General features: G+C 37.2%; 1 protein-coding gene across 3 annotated transcripts in view; it reads left to right on the top strand.

The window, feature by feature from the left end:
* Positions 1 to 23,272, top strand: part of IL1RAP (interleukin 1 receptor accessory protein) — a 149,677-nt gene extending 126,405 nt beyond the window's left edge. Inside the window, exons 9-12 of one of the 3 annotated variants that reach the window (XR_007723316.1) lie at positions 5,232 to 5,381; positions 6,679 to 6,822; positions 16,591 to 17,538; positions 21,671 to 23,272. Coding sequence is in view for 2 of the 3 variants with exons in the window: in XM_050779255.1 (XP_050635212.1) it covers positions 5,232 to 5,381; positions 6,679 to 6,822; positions 16,591 to 17,309 (1,013 nt within the window). In the remaining variant the exon portion in view is untranslated. Of the gene's footprint in view, positions 1 to 5,231; positions 5,382 to 6,678; positions 6,823 to 9,284; positions 12,502 to 16,590; positions 19,837 to 21,670 lie in introns of those variants that run through there. The other 2 variants (XM_050779255.1, XM_050779256.1) reach the window with 2 other exon arrangements.
* Positions 23,273 to 23,484: the final 212 nt, after the last annotated feature.

The raw sequence follows: 23,484 nt of genomic DNA, 5'->3' as shown, positions 1-23,484 counted from the left end.
AGATCACCTTTTCTTTATTGATTTTGAAAATCAAATTATGATAGCCTGTGGTGTCATTTTTGTGTGTGAGTGTCTTACTTAGAGTTTATTAAACTTCTCAGTTCTATATGTTTATATTTTTCCTTTAATGTGAACAATTTTCAGCCATTTTCTCTTCAAATATATCCACCTTTCCCCCTCACTCTTTCTCTTCTTTCAGGACTCTAGTTAAAATTAGGATAGACCACTTCTATCCAATTAGTGGTGCCCACATGTCGCTGAAGTTGTCGTTTTTTTTGTTTCTTCCTTTTTCATCCTTTTCCCCTGTCTGTGTTTGTGTAGTTTCCAGTGTATGCTGGCCATTTTCTTTGTGATGTCTAATCTATAGCATTTTCTTTATTTCAGAATTGCATTTTTCAACTTTTGAATTTCCATATCTTCATTGAAAGGTCCCTATTGATATTTTCTATTCGCTGTTCACAATGTTCATGGTTTAAAAAAATTGAACAAATACACATAGAATACTCATTTTTAGGTGGTCATCTGATAATTCCACCATTTTTGTCCATTTTTGTTCTGTTTTGATTAGCTATCTTTTTATTAGCTAATATGGACTTTCTTGCTTTTTTATCTAGCTTTTTAAAAATTATATGCTGGATATTATGGGTGTTACAATTTTGAGTTCTGAATTTTGGAAGACAGTGTTAAATTTTGTTCTAGCAGGTAATTAAATTACATGCATAACTGCTTGCTTTTTAATAAGCGTCTTATCTTTGTTAAAGCAGGTCTAAAATAGCCTTTTGTGTAGAGTTAGATTGGACCTACTTCTAAAGCATGTCATACCTGGAATCTCTAATTAATATTGGGGAGCTAAACAAAATCTCTTCACTCTGAGTGGCCTGTACTCAACTGTCTCACAGCCCTTCGTGTGCTCCTAGGGTTGATCTGTTCCCAGCTGTTCTTTGCCTAACCTTTTAAAGTATTCCCCTAAATATGTGTAGCTTTGTATTTGGCCAAAGACTCGAGGTAATCCTGTGCCGATTTCTAGAGTCCCATCTCTAAATAGTTCTCTTGTCTATAAATGCAATCCAACTCAACAGCGCCTTGAACTCTAATTTCTATCTCCTTAGCTCAGTGTGACCACTTTCTTATTTTGGCTTTCTCCTTTCTGTGCCACAGTTTAAAAGGTGCCTTGAATCAAAAAGCCAGCCGGGCGCGGTGGCTCACGCCTGTAATCCCAGCACTTTGGGAGGCCAAGACAGGCGGATCACGAGGTCAGGAGTTCGAGACCATCCTGGCTAACACGGTGAAACCCCTCCCCCCATCTCTATAAAAATACAAAAAAAAAAAAAAAAAAAAAAAAAAAAAAAAGCTGGGCTTGGTGGTGGGCACCTGTAGTCCCAGCTACTCGGGAGGCTGAGGCAGGAGAATGGCGTGAACCCGGGAGGCGGAGCTTGCAGTGAGCCGAGATTGCGCCACTGCACTCCATCCTGGGTGACAGAGCAAGACTCCGTCTCAAAAAAAAAAAAAAAAAAAAAAGCCAGAGTGATCGTGGGCTTTACCTTTTTTTGTCTTTTTCTCTCACAGATCACATTCCTGTGTTGTCCAACTTTTTTACAAACTGTATTTTAGATATGGAAGGAAGACTAGTCCAGTACTCAGTACTAGTTACTCCTCTAAGAACAGAAGCTGAAGTCCAAAGTGCACGTTTTAACACACTATAATAGCCAAATCAGTAACATCTGCTAGTCAGTTTAGTCATAGGTCTCTGGTTTATCATAATTTTAATAAAGCATTCCCTTTGTTTACAACTCAGGGGAATGGCCATTACCACAGTTCCAAAAATTATCCATCAGTCCCAACAATTTAGCACGGACTAGCCATGGGTTCTGTGGCAGGGGACACTTGGAAGTGCAAGCAGCTGGCATTTAGTTGGAACATGCAGTGGACAGCAAGGCTCCAACTGCAATAATAAAGATGACGAAAATCATTCAGATTTCCTAGAAGAAACATGATCGTAGAGCAAGAACTCAAAACAGGGAAAACACCAAGAGCTAACCAAGGTGGTTACTTGGAAATTTGGGCTTTGAAGCCAGTTATTTACATGGGACTCCAAAAATGATGGAAAAAATTCCGATTCAAGAAGTAACAACAAGCAAGTAGCTAAATTTGGCTACATCCTGAATCAGATTGTTAGTAAAATCAATGAGAGAAGGAGCTTAGGAGTCCAGTTTGGTCATATTGCATCACGTCTTTCTGATAGGAAATTCTTTAATCTGGGATTGCATCGGAGCGAAATCTTTTTGTCAAAACACCTGAGGGTCCAGCTAGGCAGTTAGCAAATATAGTCTAAGGGTCACTCTTTCCCTGTAAGCCAGCACTGCTTTACCTGAAAGCCCTGTAGAGAACTTCTTGCATGTGACTTAAGCTATTTAGAAAATCCAGCTAGTAGATTATTTAAGAGTTCGATATGTTAAGTAGCATTAGTGACTCCTTGTTATCAAGATAGCTCTACAAAATACAATCTGTAAATATGACACATGACTGTATGACACAAAACAGAATTAAAATGCCCCATTAGAAATAAAATGGGCAGTAGTAAAACGAATGGGGCAGAGGGAAATTTATGAGGGTAATTGATCTCTCGGTCATTAAGCAAGCTCTCTTACTGGCATTTTAAAAAAATCTATTTCAGGTAAGTGCAGCCAACAACAACCTCCACCCCCATTACAAAATGTTCATCCAGAGGGAGCCAAAATAACTGAACAAATAATGAAAATAACAGTGGAAATTACCCTATTGTACTGTTAACATAAAGTACTGAGAAATACCAAGGACACAGTGATTTTCATGCCAGCTATCCAAATAGATCTTAGTAAATTTTCAGCAACTGCACTATCATAGCTTCTGGAATTTATGATGGAGTTTTCGTATTTTAAGGTGCCATTATTCATGGAAGGAGTACAAGAGTACCTGATAATAATTTTGCACTGCTAAGTCCCATGCTATACCTGTGGCAGGATTAATATCCTCAGTTTAGGGTAATAAAATCAAAACTCTGTGATTTGCCCTTTAATAAGAGAACTTCAGGTTCAGCTCCAGGCTGCTTACCATTTTCTGCTTTGAAGAGGTACCTTTTTAAAAAATGATTTCATAGATGTGAGGCTGGTCTGGCTGTAACATCTGTCACCTCATTAATCACCAGGGTAGATTCAGCTGATCTGGCTAGCGAGGCCGGTGTCCCCTTCCTCCCTCACTGCTCCACGTGACTCCTTCCCAAAGCTGTGCCCTCAGTAGAAGAGGATGACCATCCACAATAGAGGGGTACTGGTGTTTGTCAAGGGTGTAAGGGTAGCTGTGCTCCCCTGCTAGAACCTCCAAACAAGCTGTCAAGGTTCATAAACGTGATTTTATTACAACTGTTGTATGATCAATAATTGAGCTTCATCGTGATGGTGTTCAAAGATCCCTGCACTTTGGAGTCAGGGAGCCTCTATAGCAATCCCAGCTTTGAATGAGATTCTTCTAAGCTGTGTCTCAGCAAACATTTAACATCTACAGTGTTCTAGGTGCTTACAGAAGCCTTCCCTCACCGTGTTATACAGTACACCTCCCTTGCTCCAGTCCCACCCTTCAATTATCTCTATCACATTACCATGGTTTGTTTCTCTTATAGCACTAATCGCTATTTAAAATTAACCAGCTGATTTACTTCTTTACATATTTACTGCCCTGAATTAGAATATTAGCCACAAAAGGGCAGAGACCCTTTCCGTCTTATTTACCGTTGGATCCCCAGAAGTTTCTGGCAAATGGTAGATGTCAATAAATAATAATCAAATTGACTAATGCACAATTTAAGTCACTCCTGCTTCAGATCCAGTAAATACACTGTTCCTCCTTCAAATACTTAAACTTCATTATCACAAGCTAAGAAAGCAACTAAACAAAATTGTGGAACATAATTTAGTAATAGGCTTCTAAATACCCTAGAAGTGTAAAATCTTATATCTGGAAATGTTCATTGAGATAGTAGACATTCTAGGGATATCATGGATGAAAAAGACATAATCTGTACCTGAAAGACTGTAAAGGTATAGTTTATGGGGAATGAGAGGGAGTGAAGAAGCTGGCCTGTAGACAAATTACAATATAATAAGTAATGCTGTAATCAAATGATAAACAAAGGGAAGAGTAAGAGTTTCTACAAGGGAGAGCCAGGTTGCAATAAAAATTTTATTCTATTAAAGCTTATGTAAAATAATGATGTTCGAACATGGACTTGGAAACTAAAAAGAGAAAGGACTTCCAGCCAGAAGTCACAGCATGAGAAAAAGGCATCATATTAAATCTTCCTGATGTTTTTGATGAAAAAGCAATGGTAAATAAGAAAGGAAGGAAGGTGGTTAGTAATTTGGTTGCGACAGACCTTGATTATAGGGCTAATGAGTTAAGATCTGGTGTTTAAGTAATTGAGAATTACCTCACTCTATTTCTGATACTTCCAAAGAAACTGCAGAGGTGCCTATAATATAAAAAATAAGTAGATAAATGCGGAAGTCTGTGTATCACCAGATATTGCAAGTTCATCTCTAGAATATGTACTGAAGAACTGTGAGCATGGGAGATCACTTCCAGAACCAAGCATATCCAGCATTTGGTGGATATCCTCTGCTTCTGCACAGTGAAAATAATGTTTTTGAGGCCTATTTCCAAGTGGAAAGGAAAGATAATTAAGTTCCTTTCATACTACACGAGACAAGAGAAGGAAACGAAAACTAATGGAAAAACATTAAGGTTTTTACTCAAATCAGCTGCATCAGCAATTAAAATTCTACCAATGCCATGGACTTCTTCAGGTAGCAATGAGAGCTCCATCCCAAGACATGGACAGAGGATGGAGTGATAATTTTCAAAACTATTTTTAAGGAGATTTAGGTGTCAAATTGTGACTTGAATTAGATGACCTTCTAAGCCCTTCCTGATGTTACGGTTCTATTTTCATTTATAGATCATCAAAGACTATTCAAATACAAAACACTTTCTATGCCAGGTTCTGGAAACAAAAAGATAGGTATAACACAGTCTGGTATTTTTAAATAGTGCTTAAACTCTACAATGTTCTCTCTGATTGTTCATACATAGGCAGGCGCATAGCTAAGCTGCTGGGCTTATCCAGCCATTTGCCGGGATGATGGGTCACTGTGGTCACCACACAGAAATCAATTCTGTTTCTTTGTTGTTCATTCCAGTGCCGGCTCCAAGATACACAGTGGAACTGGCTTGTGGTTTTGGAGCCACAGTCCTGCTAGTGGTAATTCTCATTGTTGTTTACCATGTTTACTGGCTAGAGATGGTCCTTTTTTACCGGGCTCATTTTGGAACAGATGAAACCATTTTAGGTAAGTAACAGAAATTTGACATAAACCTCTTGTACTGTCATCTTTAGAAAATATGTTGGGGAAAAAAAAAGAAAACATATTGATTTGAAAAACCTAAAATAACTGGAAGATTTAAGCAGGCTAACTTTAATTTCAGCCCTTGCTATTAAAAATCTTTCCAAAGATTATTATTCTGTTTTCTTGGATTAATTAGTGAGTTACTCTAAATTAACAGTGTCCAAATAGAAATATAATGCGAGCCACTTATCTTCTTAAAATTTCCCAGTGACCACATGTGTAAAAGTAAAAAGAAACACGTAAAAATAATGAATTGACTAAATATGTTTGTAATACTATTTTTTAGCATGCAATTAATAGTAAAAAGTTAATGAGATATTTTACAGTCTTTTTTTGGTACTAAAAATGTTCCAAATGTAAAATGTATTCTACTGTATCCTCATAGCACATCTCAATTCAAACCAGCCACATTTCGGTGAGCAATAGACTCGTGGCTCACGGCTGCTGTATTGGACAGTGCTGATCCACACTCCTTGTACTCAGACAGCGATCTGTGAACTAGCAGCAACATCATGTGTAGCTGAGTAGAAGAAGAATCTTAGACCTAGCTGCTACTGACTCAGAATCTACATTTAAACCATATTCCCAAGTGATTCATGTGTACGTTGACATTTAAAAAGCACGGCTCTAGTGCAAATTTGCCTAGTGAAAAGAATAGAGCATTTAAACATACAAATTCGTAGGTCCACACCATAAAGATTTGAATTCAGTAGGCTTATGGAACAAACACAGAATCGATAGCTTTTAATGAGACGTGATTTTTCTAATTAAGCAACTTTGTGAACGATCGGTCCATTAAATCTAATTATATTTTTAATTTTAGTTCTTTTCAGATATAAATAATTCAGGCAGTTTCACAAAGTTTTGCTCAATTTGTAATTTTAATGTATTAATGAGTAATATGCTTGGACGGGAAGTTGAAATTTTCTGTACAGTATTAATTGCCAGTCCCTATGATTTACTTTCTGGCTTTGTTAATTTACAGTTGAATGGGACAAACCTCACTCTTTTTCCACTATAAAGCAACCTGTAAGATGAGAGTTGAGGATATATCAGATAACATTCAAAATTATACCTTCAAATAGTCGTTTTGCCTGGAGACTTGTTTCAAGTAGAAAATCTCACTGAAATCTGCCTCATAATGAAAATGTCTAATGTGCAGAAGTTAGATTTAAGAAAAAAATGTAATGGTATTAAGAAACTTTCCTAATTTGCATTGTATCCGTGTTCCTTTTGCTAGATGGGAAAGAGTATGATATTTATGTATCCTATGCAAGGAATGCTGAAGAAGAAGAATTTGTATTACTGACCCTCCGTGGAGTTTTGGAGAATGAATTTGGATACAAGCTATGCATCTTTGACCGAGACAGTCTGCCTGGGGGAAGTAGGTATTTCAGATGAGTACAAATGATGCTACCTTGAAAGGCAGAGAGAATCATTAGTTTTGCATTATGGGTGAGAGTCGTGGCACAGCGTCTTTGGATATTTAATGTCCGATGCTCTTTGATGTAACAGACTCCTCTAGAAATAAAACTACATTGGAAGATGTATACTATTCAACTCAGTTTATGGTATTAAAATATTTTCCCTTGTAATCTTTCAGAGCTGCATGTCAGAAAAGTGTGGAGGCACAGTGAATTAGAGCTCTATTAAAGGGCCATAGCTCTAAACAGCCTGTTTATTCACATTCAGATTTTTCAGTTTAGGCTAATCTGCAGTGGTTTGTCTAGAATTGTTTTGATTTGTTTTGTTTGTGGAAAGACAGAGGTTTACTTGGTTTTACTAAAACTGAGTAGCAGAAGAGTGTGTGTCGAATTTTTCCATATGTGATTCACTGATAATAATTACAGTATTTTCCTATGGCATTTGCTCTTTTTTTTCCCCATCACTTTTCTTTTCAAGCAAAATAGTGCTACTCAAATTCCCCTTTTCCTTGGGTCTGTTTCTTCTTCCTGTCAGCTTACACATTTGAGGGTTACTGTAAAATTTTATAAGAGCCAGTGTAACTAGAAGGTTTAAAAAAAGAAACAAAAAAATGCTTAAATTCTTGAATGTGTTAAAATAAAAGTACAACTCCTTTTTAGATCCACACAGTAACACACAAAGTAATTTTTTGTTGGTGTCTTTTTAATAAATATATGTTACATTCCCAACCCCACTGTTAAACTTTGTCCTGTTGAATTGCTTGTAATATATCTAATCGTAAGCTTGACAAACCTATTTTATTCCTCTAAAATCCTGTTCACATTCATCATTTAACAGTTTTTTAAAAATATTTTATGGATAATTGAGATAGACTTGAAATTTATTCTCATTTTGATTTAGTTGGATCAGTTATTTTATCTTCCCAGTCATCATCCAAAAGTCCATCATAAGACATTTCTTTCAGTATGATTTTTCTAGGAAGTTATGACTTAATTATACAGTTAAAGGATAAATTCCACTCATCCTAATGCTTTATTTCCGCAATCATTCATTCACCCATTTGTTTGTTCATACAGCCATTCAGTAAATTCTTATCTACCATGGAACTGGGTAAGACCGTCCAATAGGGGTTGATAATTCTTTAAAGAATTCACATTCTACATAATTACTCTAAATCTTGCTTTTGTTAATTAGCTTTTGCACCCTTTTTTATTCTCCCTGCTGCTCTTACCCAATCTTCTTTGACTCTGGGTCTCTTCCCATGCTTACACATGCTCAGCCTCCAGTGCCACTGCTTGGAACACACAGTCATTCCTGGATTCTCCTCCAGGCAGTGCATGCTAGATTTTAATTGCAAGACTTTCCCTACTGTTTCTGAGCCTGAGAAGATTAAGGGGCAAAATGACTTCATGAAGGAATATAGCAAGACATATATATAAGTTTCCACAATACTAGTAAGTTACCTAGAGTTGGCAACCATCTGAAACGCAGGTAAAGGACTATGCAATCCTGGATAAGCAACTGTGAGGAGATGGATTGGTTCCGAGAATTTAGTGACAGGAACTAATCAGGGCCCTTGACAGCAGAATAAAATTACATTGCATTTCCATTTTTCCTGCTTTTTCTTATTTTTTCCTTGAAGAAAGCATTTGCCTGTTAGTGCAAGTAGACACATCATCTAGCAGCTGCCGAAACACAAGGCTTTATAGTAATCATAGGAGTTTGAGGAGAAAGATCCAGCGATTAATTTAAGCTCCAGAGCAGAAAAAAGTAGAAAGCCAACCTGAAGATGTGTTACCAGCCAAAATGTCATTCAGTTGGCTAGATTTTTTTAAGCTTCTATTCCAAAGACAGTGATATTAGAGTCAGAGAGGTATCCAACAATAGAGAGGGACTTTCAGAAGATGAAGGTCCTTCCCTTTGTTGTCTTGTCCTAGCAAAAAATAAAATTCTATTGTTTTGATTATATAACATATATCTTTTTGAATGTCCATTTGGTTCTAGAGAGTTTATGCATGGGTTTCTTTGGGGAAGACAGGGCTCATGAGCTGATGTGGCTAGACCATAAGGTGCCACACACATTGAAGAAACTGATTTCAGTATAATGTGTCTCCTTCTTGTGTCTCAAGTATTGCTTTTGAAGATCAAGGTCACAACAATACACTACCTTTTGGCTTCATGCCTGTTTAGAATTCTTTTTAGAAATATGTGTATATGGTTTCTGGTTTCCCTGAAGACAGTGGTATTTAATGGACAGAGTTTGCAGGTATAAGGATTAAGTTGTTCAAATTTTTGCTGGTAAAAAGTTTCACCTCAGTTCTTAGGCTGGTACCCTAAGTTCCCTACATTTGTTCCTCACACCCCAATGCTTTTGGGGAGTTTTTGGCCAACACTAATCCCCATGGTTGTTTTCTTTCCCAGTTGTCACAGATGAGACCTTGAGCTTCATTCAGAAAAGCAGACGCCTCCTGGTTGTTCTAAGCCCCAACTACGTGCTCCAGGGAACCCAAGCCCTGCTGGAGCTCAAGGCTGGCCTAGAAAATATGGCCTCTCAGGGCAACATCAACGTCATTTTAGTGCAGTACAAAGCTGTGAAGGAAACGAAGGTGAAAGAGCTGAAGAGGGCTAAGACGGTGCTCACGGTCATTAAATGGAAAGGGGAAAAATCCAAGTATCCACAGGGCAGGTTCTGGAAGCAGCTGCAGGTGGCCATGCCAGTGAAGAAAAGTCCCAGGCGGTCTAGCAGTGATGAGCAGGGCCTCTCGTATTCATCTCTGAAAAATGTATGAAAGGAATAATGAAAAGGGTAAAAGCAACAAGGGGTACTCCAGGAAGAAAGAGTCCCCCCATTCTTCCTTCGCAGTTTATGGTTTCTTAGGCAAAAATGATGGTCTAAGCCTCCCACTAGGGATAAATTTAGGGTGACTGTGGCTGACTATTCCACTTCCTCAGGCAATACTAAAGTTTAGAATGATATTATCAACGTTCTGTCACCAGTCTGTGATGCCACTGTGTTCTTTGCAGGCAAAGACTTGTTCAATGCGACTTTCCCCTTCTACATTGTCTATCCCTGTTTTTATGTCTCTATTCTTTTTAAAATCTTAACATATGGAGCAGCCTTTCCTATGAATTTAAATATGTCTTTAAAATAAGTCACTGTTGACAGGGTCATGCGTTTCCGAGTATAGTTTCCTTTTTATCTTATTTTTACTCGTCCGTTGAAAAGATAATCAAGGCCTGCATTTGAGCTGAGGATAATGAACTTTTTTCCTCATTCGGCTGTGTAATACGTAACCACAGCAAGACTGACATCCACTTAGGATGATACAAAGCAGTGTAACTGAAAATGTTTCTTTTAATTGATTTAAAGGACTTGTCTTCTATACCACCCTTGCCCTCATCTCAGGTAATTTGTGTAATATATGTAAACTTGAAAAATATTTCTTAATTCTTGTTTTTGCTCCAGTCAATTCCTGATTATCTGCAGGTCAACCCACATTTTTCATTCCTTCTCCCTATCTGCTTATATCGCATTGGTCCTTTAGAGTTTGCAGGTGGCTTCACACTTGGTTGAGTCTGAAAGAAAACCCCTTAATGGTGCTATAGAGAGGGAGGTAACAGAAAAACTCTTTTAGGGCATTTTTCTGACTCATGGAAAGAACACAGAAAAGGATGTTTGGCAATTTGTCTTTTAAGTCTTAATCTTGCTAATGTGAATACTGGGAAAGCAGTTTTTTCTCATTTGTTTTTGTTGCTCCATTGTGAAGTGTGGAGGTCAGACTTAGTGACCTTTAGAGTCGCTTTTGGCATTAATATTCTAAGAGAATTAACTGTATTTCCTGTCATCTACTCACTAGTGCAGGAAATATGCTTGCTCCAAATAAGTCAGTATGAAAAGCCACTGTCAATGAAAGTTGTTTTGTTTGTTTTCAGTCATATTTTGCTGTTTTTAAGACTTGGAAAACTAAGTGCAGCGTTTACAGAGTGGTAAATATCTATGTTACATGTAGATTATACATATATATACACACATGTGTATATGAGATATATATCTTATATCTCTACAAACACAAATTATATATATATGCATATCCACACACATACATTACATATATCTGTGTATATAAATCCACATGCACATGAAATATATATATACATATATATAATTTGTGTGTGTGTATGTGTGTATGTGTATGTATATGACTTTAATAGCTATGGGTACAATATTAAAAGCCACTGGAACTCTTGTCCAGTTTTTAAATTATGTTTTCACTACAATGTTTTTGTGTCAGTGTTTTCTGTACATATTATTTGTTAATTCATAGCTCACAGAGTGGTAGTTGTCATAGTTCTTGCCTTCCCTAAGTTTATATGAATAACTTAACTATTGCTACAGTTTTTCTGGGTTGCAGTGGAATTTGCTGTGCACGGAGCCTCCATGGTCACTGCTAAGCAGTAGCCGGCCATCGGGCATTAATTGATTTCCTACTCTATTCCCAGCAGACACATTTAGAAACTAAGCTATGTTCATCTCAGTGCTCAACTATTTGAACTGTTGAGTGATAAAGGAAACAAATATAACTGTAAATGAGTCTTGGTATCCTGTGAAACACAATAATTCATAATTTAAGAAAGCCCTTATCCCAGTAGCATGAATGTTGATGAACGAATGTAAAATTATATCCTATATTTAAGTGCCCTTCATCACTATTGAAGTTCATAATAAATCATTTCCCTATATAAGTGTTATTGATTATTTTAAATTGAAAAAAGTTTCACTTGGATGAAAAAAGTAGAAAAGTAGGTCATTCTTGGATCTACTTTTTTTAGCCTTATTAATATTTTTCCTTATTAGAAACCATAATTACTCCCTCTATTAACCCTTCACTTACTAGACCAGAAAAGAGCTTATTCCAGATCAGCTTTGAATATCAATTCTTACATAAGCTTTAGGCAAACAGGGAATAGTCTAGTCACCAAAGGACGATTCTCTTGCCAATGCTGCATTCCTTTTGCACTTTTGGTTTCCATATTTATCCCAAATGCTGTTGGGCACCTCTAGAAATGCCTTGATGTGTTTTCTATTTATATTCCTGCCTTTGGTACTTAATTTTACAAATGCTGTAATATAAAGCATATCAAGTTTAAGTGATATGTATCATTGCAAGAGAATTTGTTTCAAGATTTTTTTTAATGTTCCAGAAGATGGCCAATAGAGAACATTTGAGGGAAATGGGGAAACATACTTGTAATTTAGAGAACAAGAACAAACCATGTCTCACATTTTTTAAAAAAAACTTAATAGTTTTCAATAGATGCTATAAGGACCTTCCATGCCCAGGTTAACAAAGAACTGTGATATGTAGAGTATCTAATTACAAAATCATACAACATTTGTTTAATTCTCTTCTGTATTGTAACTTAGATGATTCCCAAGGATTCTAATAAAAAAATCACTCCATTGTATTGGGAAACAAAAACATCATTCGTTAATTACTTATTTTCTTTCCATAGGTTTTAATATTTTGAGAGTGTCTTTTTTATTTCATTCATGAACTTTTGTATTTTTCATTTTTCATTTGATTTGTAAATTTACTTATGTTAAAAATAAACCATTTATTTTCAGCTTTGAATTTTATTTTGTGCATGTGTTTTATGTCTTTATTTTCACATTTGGTCATAAATGAAAACAGAAAGAATTGATTATTATACTCACAAAGAAATATGAGTCACATTAGTTAAGTTTCATTCTGAGATAAATCTGAGCAAAATGGGAACTTCATATCAAGAACATTTTCTTTACATGTAAGTAAAAGTTACTTAAGTAAAATGAATTGCTCCAGAATACTAGGACATATTTTGTGGGTGTATATGTGTTTATGTGTGTATATGTATGTGTATGCGCATGTGTATGTGCATGTGTATATGTATGTGTATGCGCATGTGCAGAGAGACAGAAAGACCGTCAGAAAGACGGAGAGATACGGAGAGACAGAGAAAAAGGAGAGAAAGATTATTTTAAAACAAAGGAAAACAAGCTTCTTCCTTTTTACTCAACTTGGAACTTAGGTAGCTTACAGGAATCTTTTTCGTCTAATAGGCTTTAATGCAATCCCATGGTAGTTGCTTTGGAAATAGATAAAATAAAAATAATGTCATGACTTCAATTAATTGATGATCATTTGAATCAAAGATGCATTTCTGTCACAAATTTTGAATAAATCAGTGATGAATATTTGGAAACATATTTTATTTTCAGTTAATAATACAAGTCCATAGTGATAGGAATGCCTTTTTGCTTTTAAAAAAATCCCTGGCCGGGCGCATTGGCTCACGCTGTAATCTCAGCACTTTGGGAGGCAGAGGTGGACGGATCAAGAGGTCAGGAGATCGAGACCATCCTGGTCAACATGGTGAAACCCTGTCTGTACTAAAATACAAAAAATCAACCAGGCATTATGGTGTGTGCCTGTAGTCCCAGCTACTCGGGAGGCTAAGGCAGGGGAATCACTTGAACCTGGGAGGCGGAGATTGCAGTGAGCTGAGATTACACCACTGTACTGCAGCCTGGTGACAAAGCGAGACTTCAGGAAAAAAAAAAAAATCCTATTTGTTCATTTTACTGAGCCCCATAACATACTCAGAATTGGTTAGCTTAGTAAAAATTTTTCTACTGAAGAATTAATTTTCCTCTTGCAAACCAGTCGCGAAAGTGTAGGCTTAGGATCAACAGATCAAAGTTCCAAGGAAACAGATTTCTTCTCAGTTAGAAAACAGCTATAAAGCAGAATTCGACACTGATGGAATTCACTATCTTTGGAAATACAGGTCTGCCATTACCAGAGGTATACAAGCAGTTATTTGATAGATTTTCATTGAGATTTTGTATATGAGTTTTTTGCATTGGATAAGTGGTTTTGAGTCCGAAATTGTTTCCAACCCTGAACATATTAAGTGATCTATTAGAACATACTGGTGACTCTTTGGAAGATTCAACTTCAGCATTTTGCATATGATCTACCTGGCTGTGATTAACCTTCCTTAAACTCTCAAGATATTTTTTCCATTATATACTGACGTCACTAGCTCTTTAATGCAAGTAAATGCACAAAATGGTATGAGAGATGCATTTAGCAACTAGTCTATGTTATTTCTCTGTGATTTATGCAATGTGTACTGTGTGCTAGAAATTTACATGTAGGCATCTAATTTGTTTATCAGTCCTACAAGTTTATCATATGCATTTTATAGATGGATGAACTAGGACTCAAAAGATATTAAGATAAAAATAGAGATAAATGGAGAAAGCGATATTTGAAACCACATCCAGTTTCCAAGTTAAATATTTCCTTTTTTCTAGACTTCAAGTTTTAAGAGAGAAAATGAAAAGACAGAAGTTTGCTGTTCTTTTATCTACTAATAACTCATCCAGAGGAGAAAAAAAAATTACAGTCCTAGTTTTCTTCTAAGTGAACTCCATGGAAATTATGACTTTTACAGGCAAGAGCATTCTTGAGTATTGAAGAGTTCTCAGTCATACAACATGACTTCAAAGCCAATTTGGTACCACAAAAGAAAACTGATCTCATTATTATATGGCCATACCTCATTTTTTGAGCCAAATAGAATAAACGGGCTAAATTACTACTCCTTCTCCAAGTAAACTTTAGCATTAAAAAATAATAGCTCCTATCTTCAAATATGAAGTTTTGACAATATGGAAGGTATTTTTAAAATACGCCATAAAGTATGCAACTTCCCTTACAGTATCAAGTGAAGATCCTTCAGTATAGCCCAAGACCTTTCTGAGAAGCATCTTCTACATTTGTTCCTCATTGTCTAAAATTCCACCACTCTTATCTGCATTTAGCATTGTCCTTTTTCAAATCTAAATTTTCTTACTTTCTGGATGGAGTACCAATGAAAGAAAAAAGAGCAACAGACTCAAAAGACATGTTTTAAGAACATCTGGAACAGTGTTGTATTTTAAACAACAATATTCCTATTGGCAAAAACATACATTTTCCTAAGGTGACTATTTTGAAGTGAAACATCACATCACACGCACACACACATTTGCATGAATTCTCTTTGTTGACAAGCTAACCATGTTGCCTTAAGGTTATTTCACATTTCTCAGGAGCCGGGAGAAGCAGTAGACGTCCCACTTTCGTATTCTCTGATTTATGAGAGGCAGCCTCATAAGATTCTCAGTAGGACTAGAGGGGTCTGAAGAGTTACTAAAACACATGCACATGTGCACACACTCATACACACAGAAGGATTTTAATGATAAGTGAGAATTTTTATTTATCTCTTAAGAATGAATGAAACAAAATGTCTCTAAAAACATTTTTGCACTCTTGGTTAAACCAATCAAAAGTTCTCAAAACTTGAGCACATGTCTCTCCAATTTCCCTTCAAATTCATGTTAAATCCACTGATTGAAAAACAAACAAACAAAAAACCAATAATCTGTAAGAAGCACAGCTCCCTTATTCCCTGTCAAGTTCACAATGACCAATGCAAACTTTCAGTCTGTCTTCAAAGGCTGAAAGTCTCTCCATTACTGTTTCATCCCTGGACCAAAAGCAGAGGTGTTCACCTTCACAGTGTGACTCTGGCACATGTTTTCAAAGTTATAAATGGCTAGGATTTACAATTCAATTTTGAATTTTTTTCTTTCAGGATATGGCATGTTCTAAGCTCCTGAATCTCATAGTGAGTTAAGCATTACATTTATTTGAAGAACTTTCCCTTGGAATCTGTCCAAATCCACCCTGATAACATTAGAATTGAATGGTTTGCCAGAAGTCTTAGCTGCTTGACAAATTCTTACCCATTGTCATTGTTTTTGCCCCTTTATTTCCAATTCTTCACACACACACACACACACACACAAAGAATTTAATTGATAACAAGATAAATACTATGAACCACTATGAACTGTCTGATGTTGTGTCCAAAAATGTTAAGTATCAAAGGGTGTAACTGAGAATCTTAGGAGGTGATAATTCCTGTTGCTCTTTGCTGATCAGACTATGTCAGGAGCATTATGTTCACTCCTGTTCATAATACTACTCTTAGGAGACACATCTATAAACTGAACATTATCCAGAGGGAAATGGTAAACATGCAGAGGAAATGTAAGACCATGCCATTTATGGAATAAGAGAAATATTCTGAAAATATTTAATCTAGATATAAGAAGAAAATACTACAATGGTATAAAAATAGTTGTCAAATATTTTAAACATTTAAAGATTCAAGATCTGACCACCAGATAAAATTTGCAAGAAAGAAGATATCAAAACAAGAAATAATTTGTAAACAGCTGAAATGACTTGCTTTTGAGGGTGGTTAATATTTTGATGGTAGTTACTTAATTGCCCACCGTGTGTGTGTGTGTGTGCATGCGCGCGCATGTGTGTATGTGTGTGTATGTCTTTTAAGAAAGACATTCAAGAAGGAGAGTATTGCAATGAGGGTTTTGCAGGTGGAGAGAGAGACTGAGCTCAACTACCATACCATCCTTGAAGGTAGTAAATTCTTAGCAACCATTGGTAAGAGTGGTGTAGAATTTTTTGACTGGGTAAATTATTCAGCACTGAGATTCTGTCGTCTCAGGTGTTTGTTCACTGCCTGTCCTCCAGAAGATGGACAATAACGAACTGAAATATATGTAAGTTTTCACTATACATTATCCTGTATTTCCGTTTTTCTATAGATACAGTGGAAGCAGTTTTTGATTTCATTCAGAGAAGCAGAAGGATGATTGTTGTCCTGAGTCCTGACTATGTGACAGAAAAGAGCATCAGCATGCTGGAGTTTAAACTGGGTGTCATGTGCCAGAACTCCATTGCCACCAAGCTCATTGTGGTTGAGTACCGTCCCCTTGAGCACCCGCACCCAGGCATTCTTCAGCTCAAGGAGTCTGTGTCTTTTGTGAGCTGGAAGGGAGAAAAGTCCAAACATTCTGGCTCTAAATTCTGGAAAGCTTTGCGGTTGGCTCTTCCACTGAGAAGTCTGAGTGCCAGTTCCGGCTGGAATGAGAGCTGCTCTTCCCAGTCTGACATCAGTCTGGACCACGTTCAAAGGAGGAGAAGCCGTTTGAAAGAGCCCCCAGAACTTCAGAGCTCAGAGAGGGTTGCAGGTAGCCCTCCGGCCCCAGGCACAATGTCCAAGCACCGAGGGAAGTCCTCTGCCACCTGCCGCTGTTGTGTCACCTACTGTGAAGGAGAGAATCACCTTAGGAACAAGAGCCGGGCAGAGATTCATAACCAGCCCCAGTGGGAGACGCACCTCTGTAAGCCTGTTTCCCAAGAGTCAGAGACTCAATGGATACAAAATGGCACCAGATTGGAACCCCCTGCTCCCCAGATCTCAGCCCTTGCTCTTCACCATTTCACGGACTTATCCAATAACAATGACTTTTATATCCTATAATTACTGTGTGTGGTGGGTGGTGGCTACCATCTCTACCAACCCTCTGTATGTCATGAACCTGTGGGAAAACCTGACATTTTTATCATCTAATGGACTATGAGATTTCTGTCCCCTTTATTGATTTTTAAAAACTGTTTATTTCTAGGAGACAAAAGACCTGAAGGACCTGAATCCAGAATTATTGCCTCTAATGGCCTCAGAAGAGAACACTCTTCTTGGGCCCTAGAAGGTCAGTATGTGAAAGTTGCCTAAAGTCTGATCCTCTATCTTGTCCAAGGGTTTAAAACTGAGCTAAGAATTTAAATATGTTTCTTTTCAGTGTGTTGATCGACCTCACGTTATAAGTCAGTCAGGTGTACTTGGGCTATGATACTTACAGGGCGCATGCTTCCCAGGGAGCAGCATGGAGAGGAGCTGGTTCTGGTGGAAGCTGTAGGACGAAGCTCAACAGAAAACCTACAGCACATTTTTCCTCAAAGAACCAAACATACCCACCCAGGGATACGTGGTGTTCTCTGTCTCACTGTAAACTAGTGTTCTCTAAACTTCCTAACGTTGTTAGCATCAATAAAATTCTATTTTTACGTCATTTGATTTGTGCTAACAAATTTTTACATCTCTCTCACCCTTCTCCTTTCTATGATCGTTGTATTCTTATCCGGAGAGTTTTCCATTTCGGGAAATTGAGATTTGGTTTAGGTACCAGAAAAACTAAAGTGCCTTTTTTGGTTCTCTCTGACATGTAATGGGAGAGATGTGGAAAAGAACCCAAAGAGAGGGAGAACGTGACTTAAATGAAATGGAAGTTTACAAGAATCTCATATTTTTAGAACTGACAGATGAAAAAATCAGTATTGTTAGGAATGTAGTGTAGAGATGGGTGCCTCTTCCCATTCAGCCTTCTGAGAAGGGATAGTAAATTCAAGTGCCTACAAGGATCAGAAGGTAAGAAAAAAGAGTAAATGTGGCCAGATATCAGCATAGTTTACATCCTCTCCATCTAGAACCGATGTGAATAGGGACATAGGCACAGATAGTTATTTCTTCTCTGTCAACATTTTCATAAACTCCTAAAAGGCACATGGCATTTGATTTTCAAGTCAGGTAGATCATTGGGCTTCTAAGGCACTGAAGAACACATATTGCTTCAAAAGGGTCAGCTTCAGGCCGGGCGTGGTGGCTCACACCTATAATCCCAGCACTTTGGGAGGTCGAGTCGGGGGGATCACCTGAGGTCAGTTTTTCAAGAGCAACCTGGTCAACACGGTGAAACCCCCTCTCTACAAAAATACAGAACTTAGCTGGGCATAATGGCAGGTGCCTGCAATCCCAGCTACTCAGGAGGCTGAGGCAGGAGAATTGCCTGAACCTGGGAGGCGGAGGTTGCAGTGAGCTGAGATTGTGCCACTGCACTCCAGCCTGGGCGACAGAACAAGGCTCCAACTAAAAAAAAAAAAAAAAACAAGGCAGCTTCTACTCAGTTCCATTTGATTTTTGCCACTAATCGAGCCCCAATGTTGCCATATTGTCCATTTTTTTCTAGAGAATCTCAAAAATCCAGATTTTTATGTATAATGTCAATTTTGGGATGGCTTAAAGTTAAGAAGGAAACAAACAAAAAAAAGAGCCAAACAAAATATATCTGTGGGCCATAGTCAGCCTGAGGGCAGCTAGTTTGTAACTTCATAACTAAAGTATTCAGCCGAAGAACATATCTCCAAATGGAATTCAAGTGTCCCTGGTAACACTGGAACTGGAAGACACAGGTTGGCTCTAAGGACACACTGAAGCATGTTTATGCTCTCCGCAAATGGAAGACATCTGGGCTGTTACAGTTGAGCTGATCTGACCTAACCCTCCATTAGAAAAGAAAAAGCTAGAAAATAGGGTGCCTTCCATTTACTCTTTAGGGGCTTCTTGCCTTTTACTGTCAAAAAATAAGAAGCATGAAGTCTGCTACTCCTGAGCAGAACCAAAAGAGCAAGAGACCACACCTTACATGAGAAGTCACCTGTAACACGTTAGCTGTGGCTGTTAGTGAGCTGTGGCCCAGTGAGTGTCAGTGACTCCCACTCAGTAACAGTGAATGGGCAGTGGAGAAAGAAAGAAAGCAGGTTCATCTCACTACCCCTCTTGAAAAGGTTCTCAGAAGATCCTTTCTCTGTTGAAACCGAAAAAAACTAGAAGATTCCTACTCCAAAGATGGGGGAACGAGGGTCCTCTAGAGTAAATGTGACTCACAAAGAAACTTGTAATTAGAAAGAAATGGCAGGCCACCCTAACTAAATATCTAGCAGAAAATGACTTAGCACAACCCAAAGGCCTTGTCCTCTATTATATCCCTTCTCGTAAAGAGTAATCCATCCTTGATGTATATTCAAGGACCTTCACTTGGAAGACAGATAGCAGTTTCTCTCCAAATCTGTTAATAATGGGTAATGTAAGTGGCTCCAAAGCTCCAGGAGGGAGAAGATTCTTGGATCCACTATTAGTGTTATTCCTTATTGACACAGCATCTCAAATTGTAAAATATCTTTGGAAAAAAATGAGAAATTAAATTTTTCATTTATAAATTATTTTCTTTTTTAGTGAAGAAAAAGAAATGAAAGAACTAATGGCAGAGGCATGGAAAATTAAACATGAGCTCATATTATATGAGTAGCTAGATCATTTTGGTGCTCTCAGAACTACATTTTGGCAAGTATCAATTTCCTTGAACAATATAAGTGTAGTGAAAGCAGTAAAAGTCTTAGTTTTCAGCATTAGTTTTACAAGGGTCAGAAAGGTAACGGACTATACTTCTACTGTATGGAGAAAGGCTAAGAGGTTATGTTATTATTTCTTGACCTGACATGCCACAGTTGAATGTGATATTCAGTTCCATACATTTCAATGAGGCAAATTATAATAAGAAAGACATTTTTTTCGTGGGCCATGCATATCCATAATAGAAATAATAGGATTGTAGGGTAAATGGATATATCATTGCATAAGAAATTGTCTACTTAGTTACATGAGTTTTAAGTCAAGTAGAGATGGATGTGAGTCCTATTTCTCTCCTATCTGTTTGAACATGGTCTCTCTGAGCCTTTAGCTAGCCCTTACTAGCTAAAATAAAGATGCTATTGTTAACCTTATTGGATGTTGAGGGCATTAAATGATATATTATACATTTATTTCATATGCCTCACCTTTTAAAAACTCTTATAAAATGTCCAAAAGCAGTATAGAACAGGAACATATTATCCAGGTTAAGTGACTTTCCTAGTGACACTCAGCCAATTATCAACAGGGTTGAGTCTCCAACCCAGACTCTGACACTTGATCCAGTGCCAATTCTAGAACCATACATGTCAGATTGAAGGGGAAGTAATTCTGTTACAAAGCTACCTCAATGGAATTATTTAATCTGGGCCATAAAACATTCAAGTAAAAAAAGCAGTTAATATAAAACCCACACACAGCTAATTAAATGTTATATTAAGGGTCTGATATATCATCTGACCTTGTCATATTACAATTTTACATGGCTTCATTTTCAAATGTTATAAACCTTCTTAAAGCATTTAAAAGATAGAATTTTTTAAATGTCCTCTAGACTCTATGATAATGCTTTATTTTTTTCCTTCAAAATACATTATTTGTATTTTTCTTGGTGGAAAATAAAAATATATTCCCAATTTACCTTCAAAAACAAATGTTTTTTGGCAGTTATGATAAAAACTGAATTTCAGAGTTACCTTCTCCTATAACTATTAAGAACTCTAGAAACAATGTATTCACTCCCAGATTGAAGATTTGAAGTGGTTGGGAAAACTAAAGTTTTTGTTCAGAAAAAGTCATGAATAATAAACTAAACTAATCATAAAGATATGCACAGAAGGATAAGCAATTTGGGGACATGTTACAATGAAGGTCGCAAGGCAGGCCCTTCCCCAGAGAGACCAGTTCATTAGGTGCTGGACATTGTCTAGAAGTCTGTTTTTTTATATTGTGCTCTTGATAATTAAATAAGGCATTTCATGGGTCAATGTTGGAAAACTGCTACCTATGAGAATTCTTTCAAACTCTTCCCATATTTTCTGTATTATTGTTCAGGTTGTAAGGGAAAAGAGCCTCAATTAGGAGCTTGCCCAAGCCTTCTTGAAGTGTATTCCTTAATGTATCCATGTTGGAACCATTTGGGGCTCATATTAAAATGCATGTTTCTTGACTCCATCCAAGATTAACTGAATGAGGATCTCTGATGTAGGGTGGATCTGCACGCGCGATAACTTTCCCAGGTGATTCTAATGCAAAAAGAAAAAAAAAAAAGAACCATTAATTTTTATCTCTCTTTAACTCCTCTTTTACCCTTGTAGGCTCTGATTTTCTCCAGCCAAGGACTACAAATCATCTTAACACGGTGTTTGCAGGCAATAGATGAAAATGTAGGGCATGTTTAGCCCTTGAAGTTGCCTCAGCACAAGGAAACAGTTGAATAGATGATTAGTAAAATGTATTTATTATATATGAAATATCAATCAGTGACATTTGGAACCTGGTGGGATTGCTGTAGTCATCATATGTATTAATCAGAATAAGATATGCTATGTCATGCTAACAAAGAACCCCAATATTTCAGTAGCTTCATATAACAAGACTTATTTCTTGTTTATGCTACATGTCCAGCATAGGAGCTTACATTTTTTTTATTAGACAGAATCTCGCTCTGTCACCAGGCTGGAGCACAGTGGCGTGATCTCAGCTCACTGCAACCTCCACCTCCCGGGTTCAAGTGATTCTCCTGCCTCAGCCTCCTGAGTATCTGGGACTACAGGTGTGTGCATCACCACGCCCAGCTAAATTTTTGTATTTTCGGTAGAGACGGGGTTTCACCATGTTGGCCAGGATGGTCTCGATCTCTTGACCTCATGATCTGCCTGACTCAGCCTCCCAAAGTGCTGGGATTACAGGCGTGAGCCACCGTGCCCAGCCCAGAGCTTACATTTTTTATGCTTTGCCATCTGAAATGTGTGGCTTCCTGTTGTGCTAGGCTTCAGCTGAAATATGACACTCATTACTTTCACTTACAATTCATTAGCCAGAACTAGCTCTGAGGTCCTTCTTTAATCATAAAAAAGGACAGAAAATGTAGTTTTCCTATGCCTCGAAAGAGAAAAATGAAATGAACTTGGTGAATGCATACCGTCATCTTTGTCTACAAATGTGATGAGAATAACATATTTCGGAAGCCTGAAGAGGTAAGAAATCTTCAAACTGAGATATGTCACATATTTGATAATGAAAAAAAAAAAAAGAACTTTGCTACCAGCACTCCACCTGAGTTTGCCAAGGTATCAAGATAAAACAGCATGCAGAAAAGTACACCTTGTTTGTAAGTGTTCCCCAAAGAAAAGTTGTTGAAGGAATGCATAATAATAATCACAGCTTCTGGCTAAGAGAAAGCATGCTTAAAAATTTGAAAGTTACTGTATTTGGTTACCTTCCATTCAGTAGCTTTAGTTAGTTCCCTAAGAATGTGATGCTCAAACGATCTGTAAATGAGCCATTTCATTTTGGATATCAAAGGAGCCTCAGAAGAAGTGAAGACATTTAGAACACAGCAGAGCATGAAACACAGTCATTAGAAAGCATCCCTTGATCCATTTATCTGAAGAGCTAAATAGGGGATTCAAAATGAACGTGCTAAAGCTCAAATGAAGGAAGAGACAAAACTGGTGTGAGTATTACGAAGTCTGTGGTATCTGTGCATCTGCTCTCTCTACCTTTGGATTCCCTCTGATTGCATTAAAGATTTGAATTTTTATATGACTTCTCTAATGTGTATGGAATCATTTGATCATGAAAAAAGACTCTCTTTGGTTTGGCAAAGATTGGTGCTTAATGAATCTTGGTCTATGTTACTAAGTTATAATGTTGAACCAAAAAAACTATTATTTCTTAGTGTAGCAAGATTACTGACACACTCAAAATCCCTTAGAAAATAATTCACAAAGTTTTTTTCTTGAACAGTTTAATCATTTCAAAATATATAAATGAAAAAAATGACTTAGAAATTAGCTCATGGGAAGAAAGAAGATTCAAACTAAACTTTGAAATCAGATCATGAGCTGTTTTTAACTTAACTCACCCAGGTAATGGGAATTTTAATACTTCATTGCTTTATTTTTTA

Source organism: Macaca thibetana, chromosome 2, assembly GCF_024542745.1.
Source record: "Macaca thibetana thibetana isolate TM-01 chromosome 2, ASM2454274v1, whole genome shotgun sequence".
Lineage (NCBI taxonomy): Eukaryota > Metazoa > Chordata > Mammalia > Primates > Cercopithecidae > Macaca > Macaca thibetana.
Note: the sequence above shows the minus strand (reverse complement) of the source record. Positions and strands in the feature narration are given on the sequence as shown.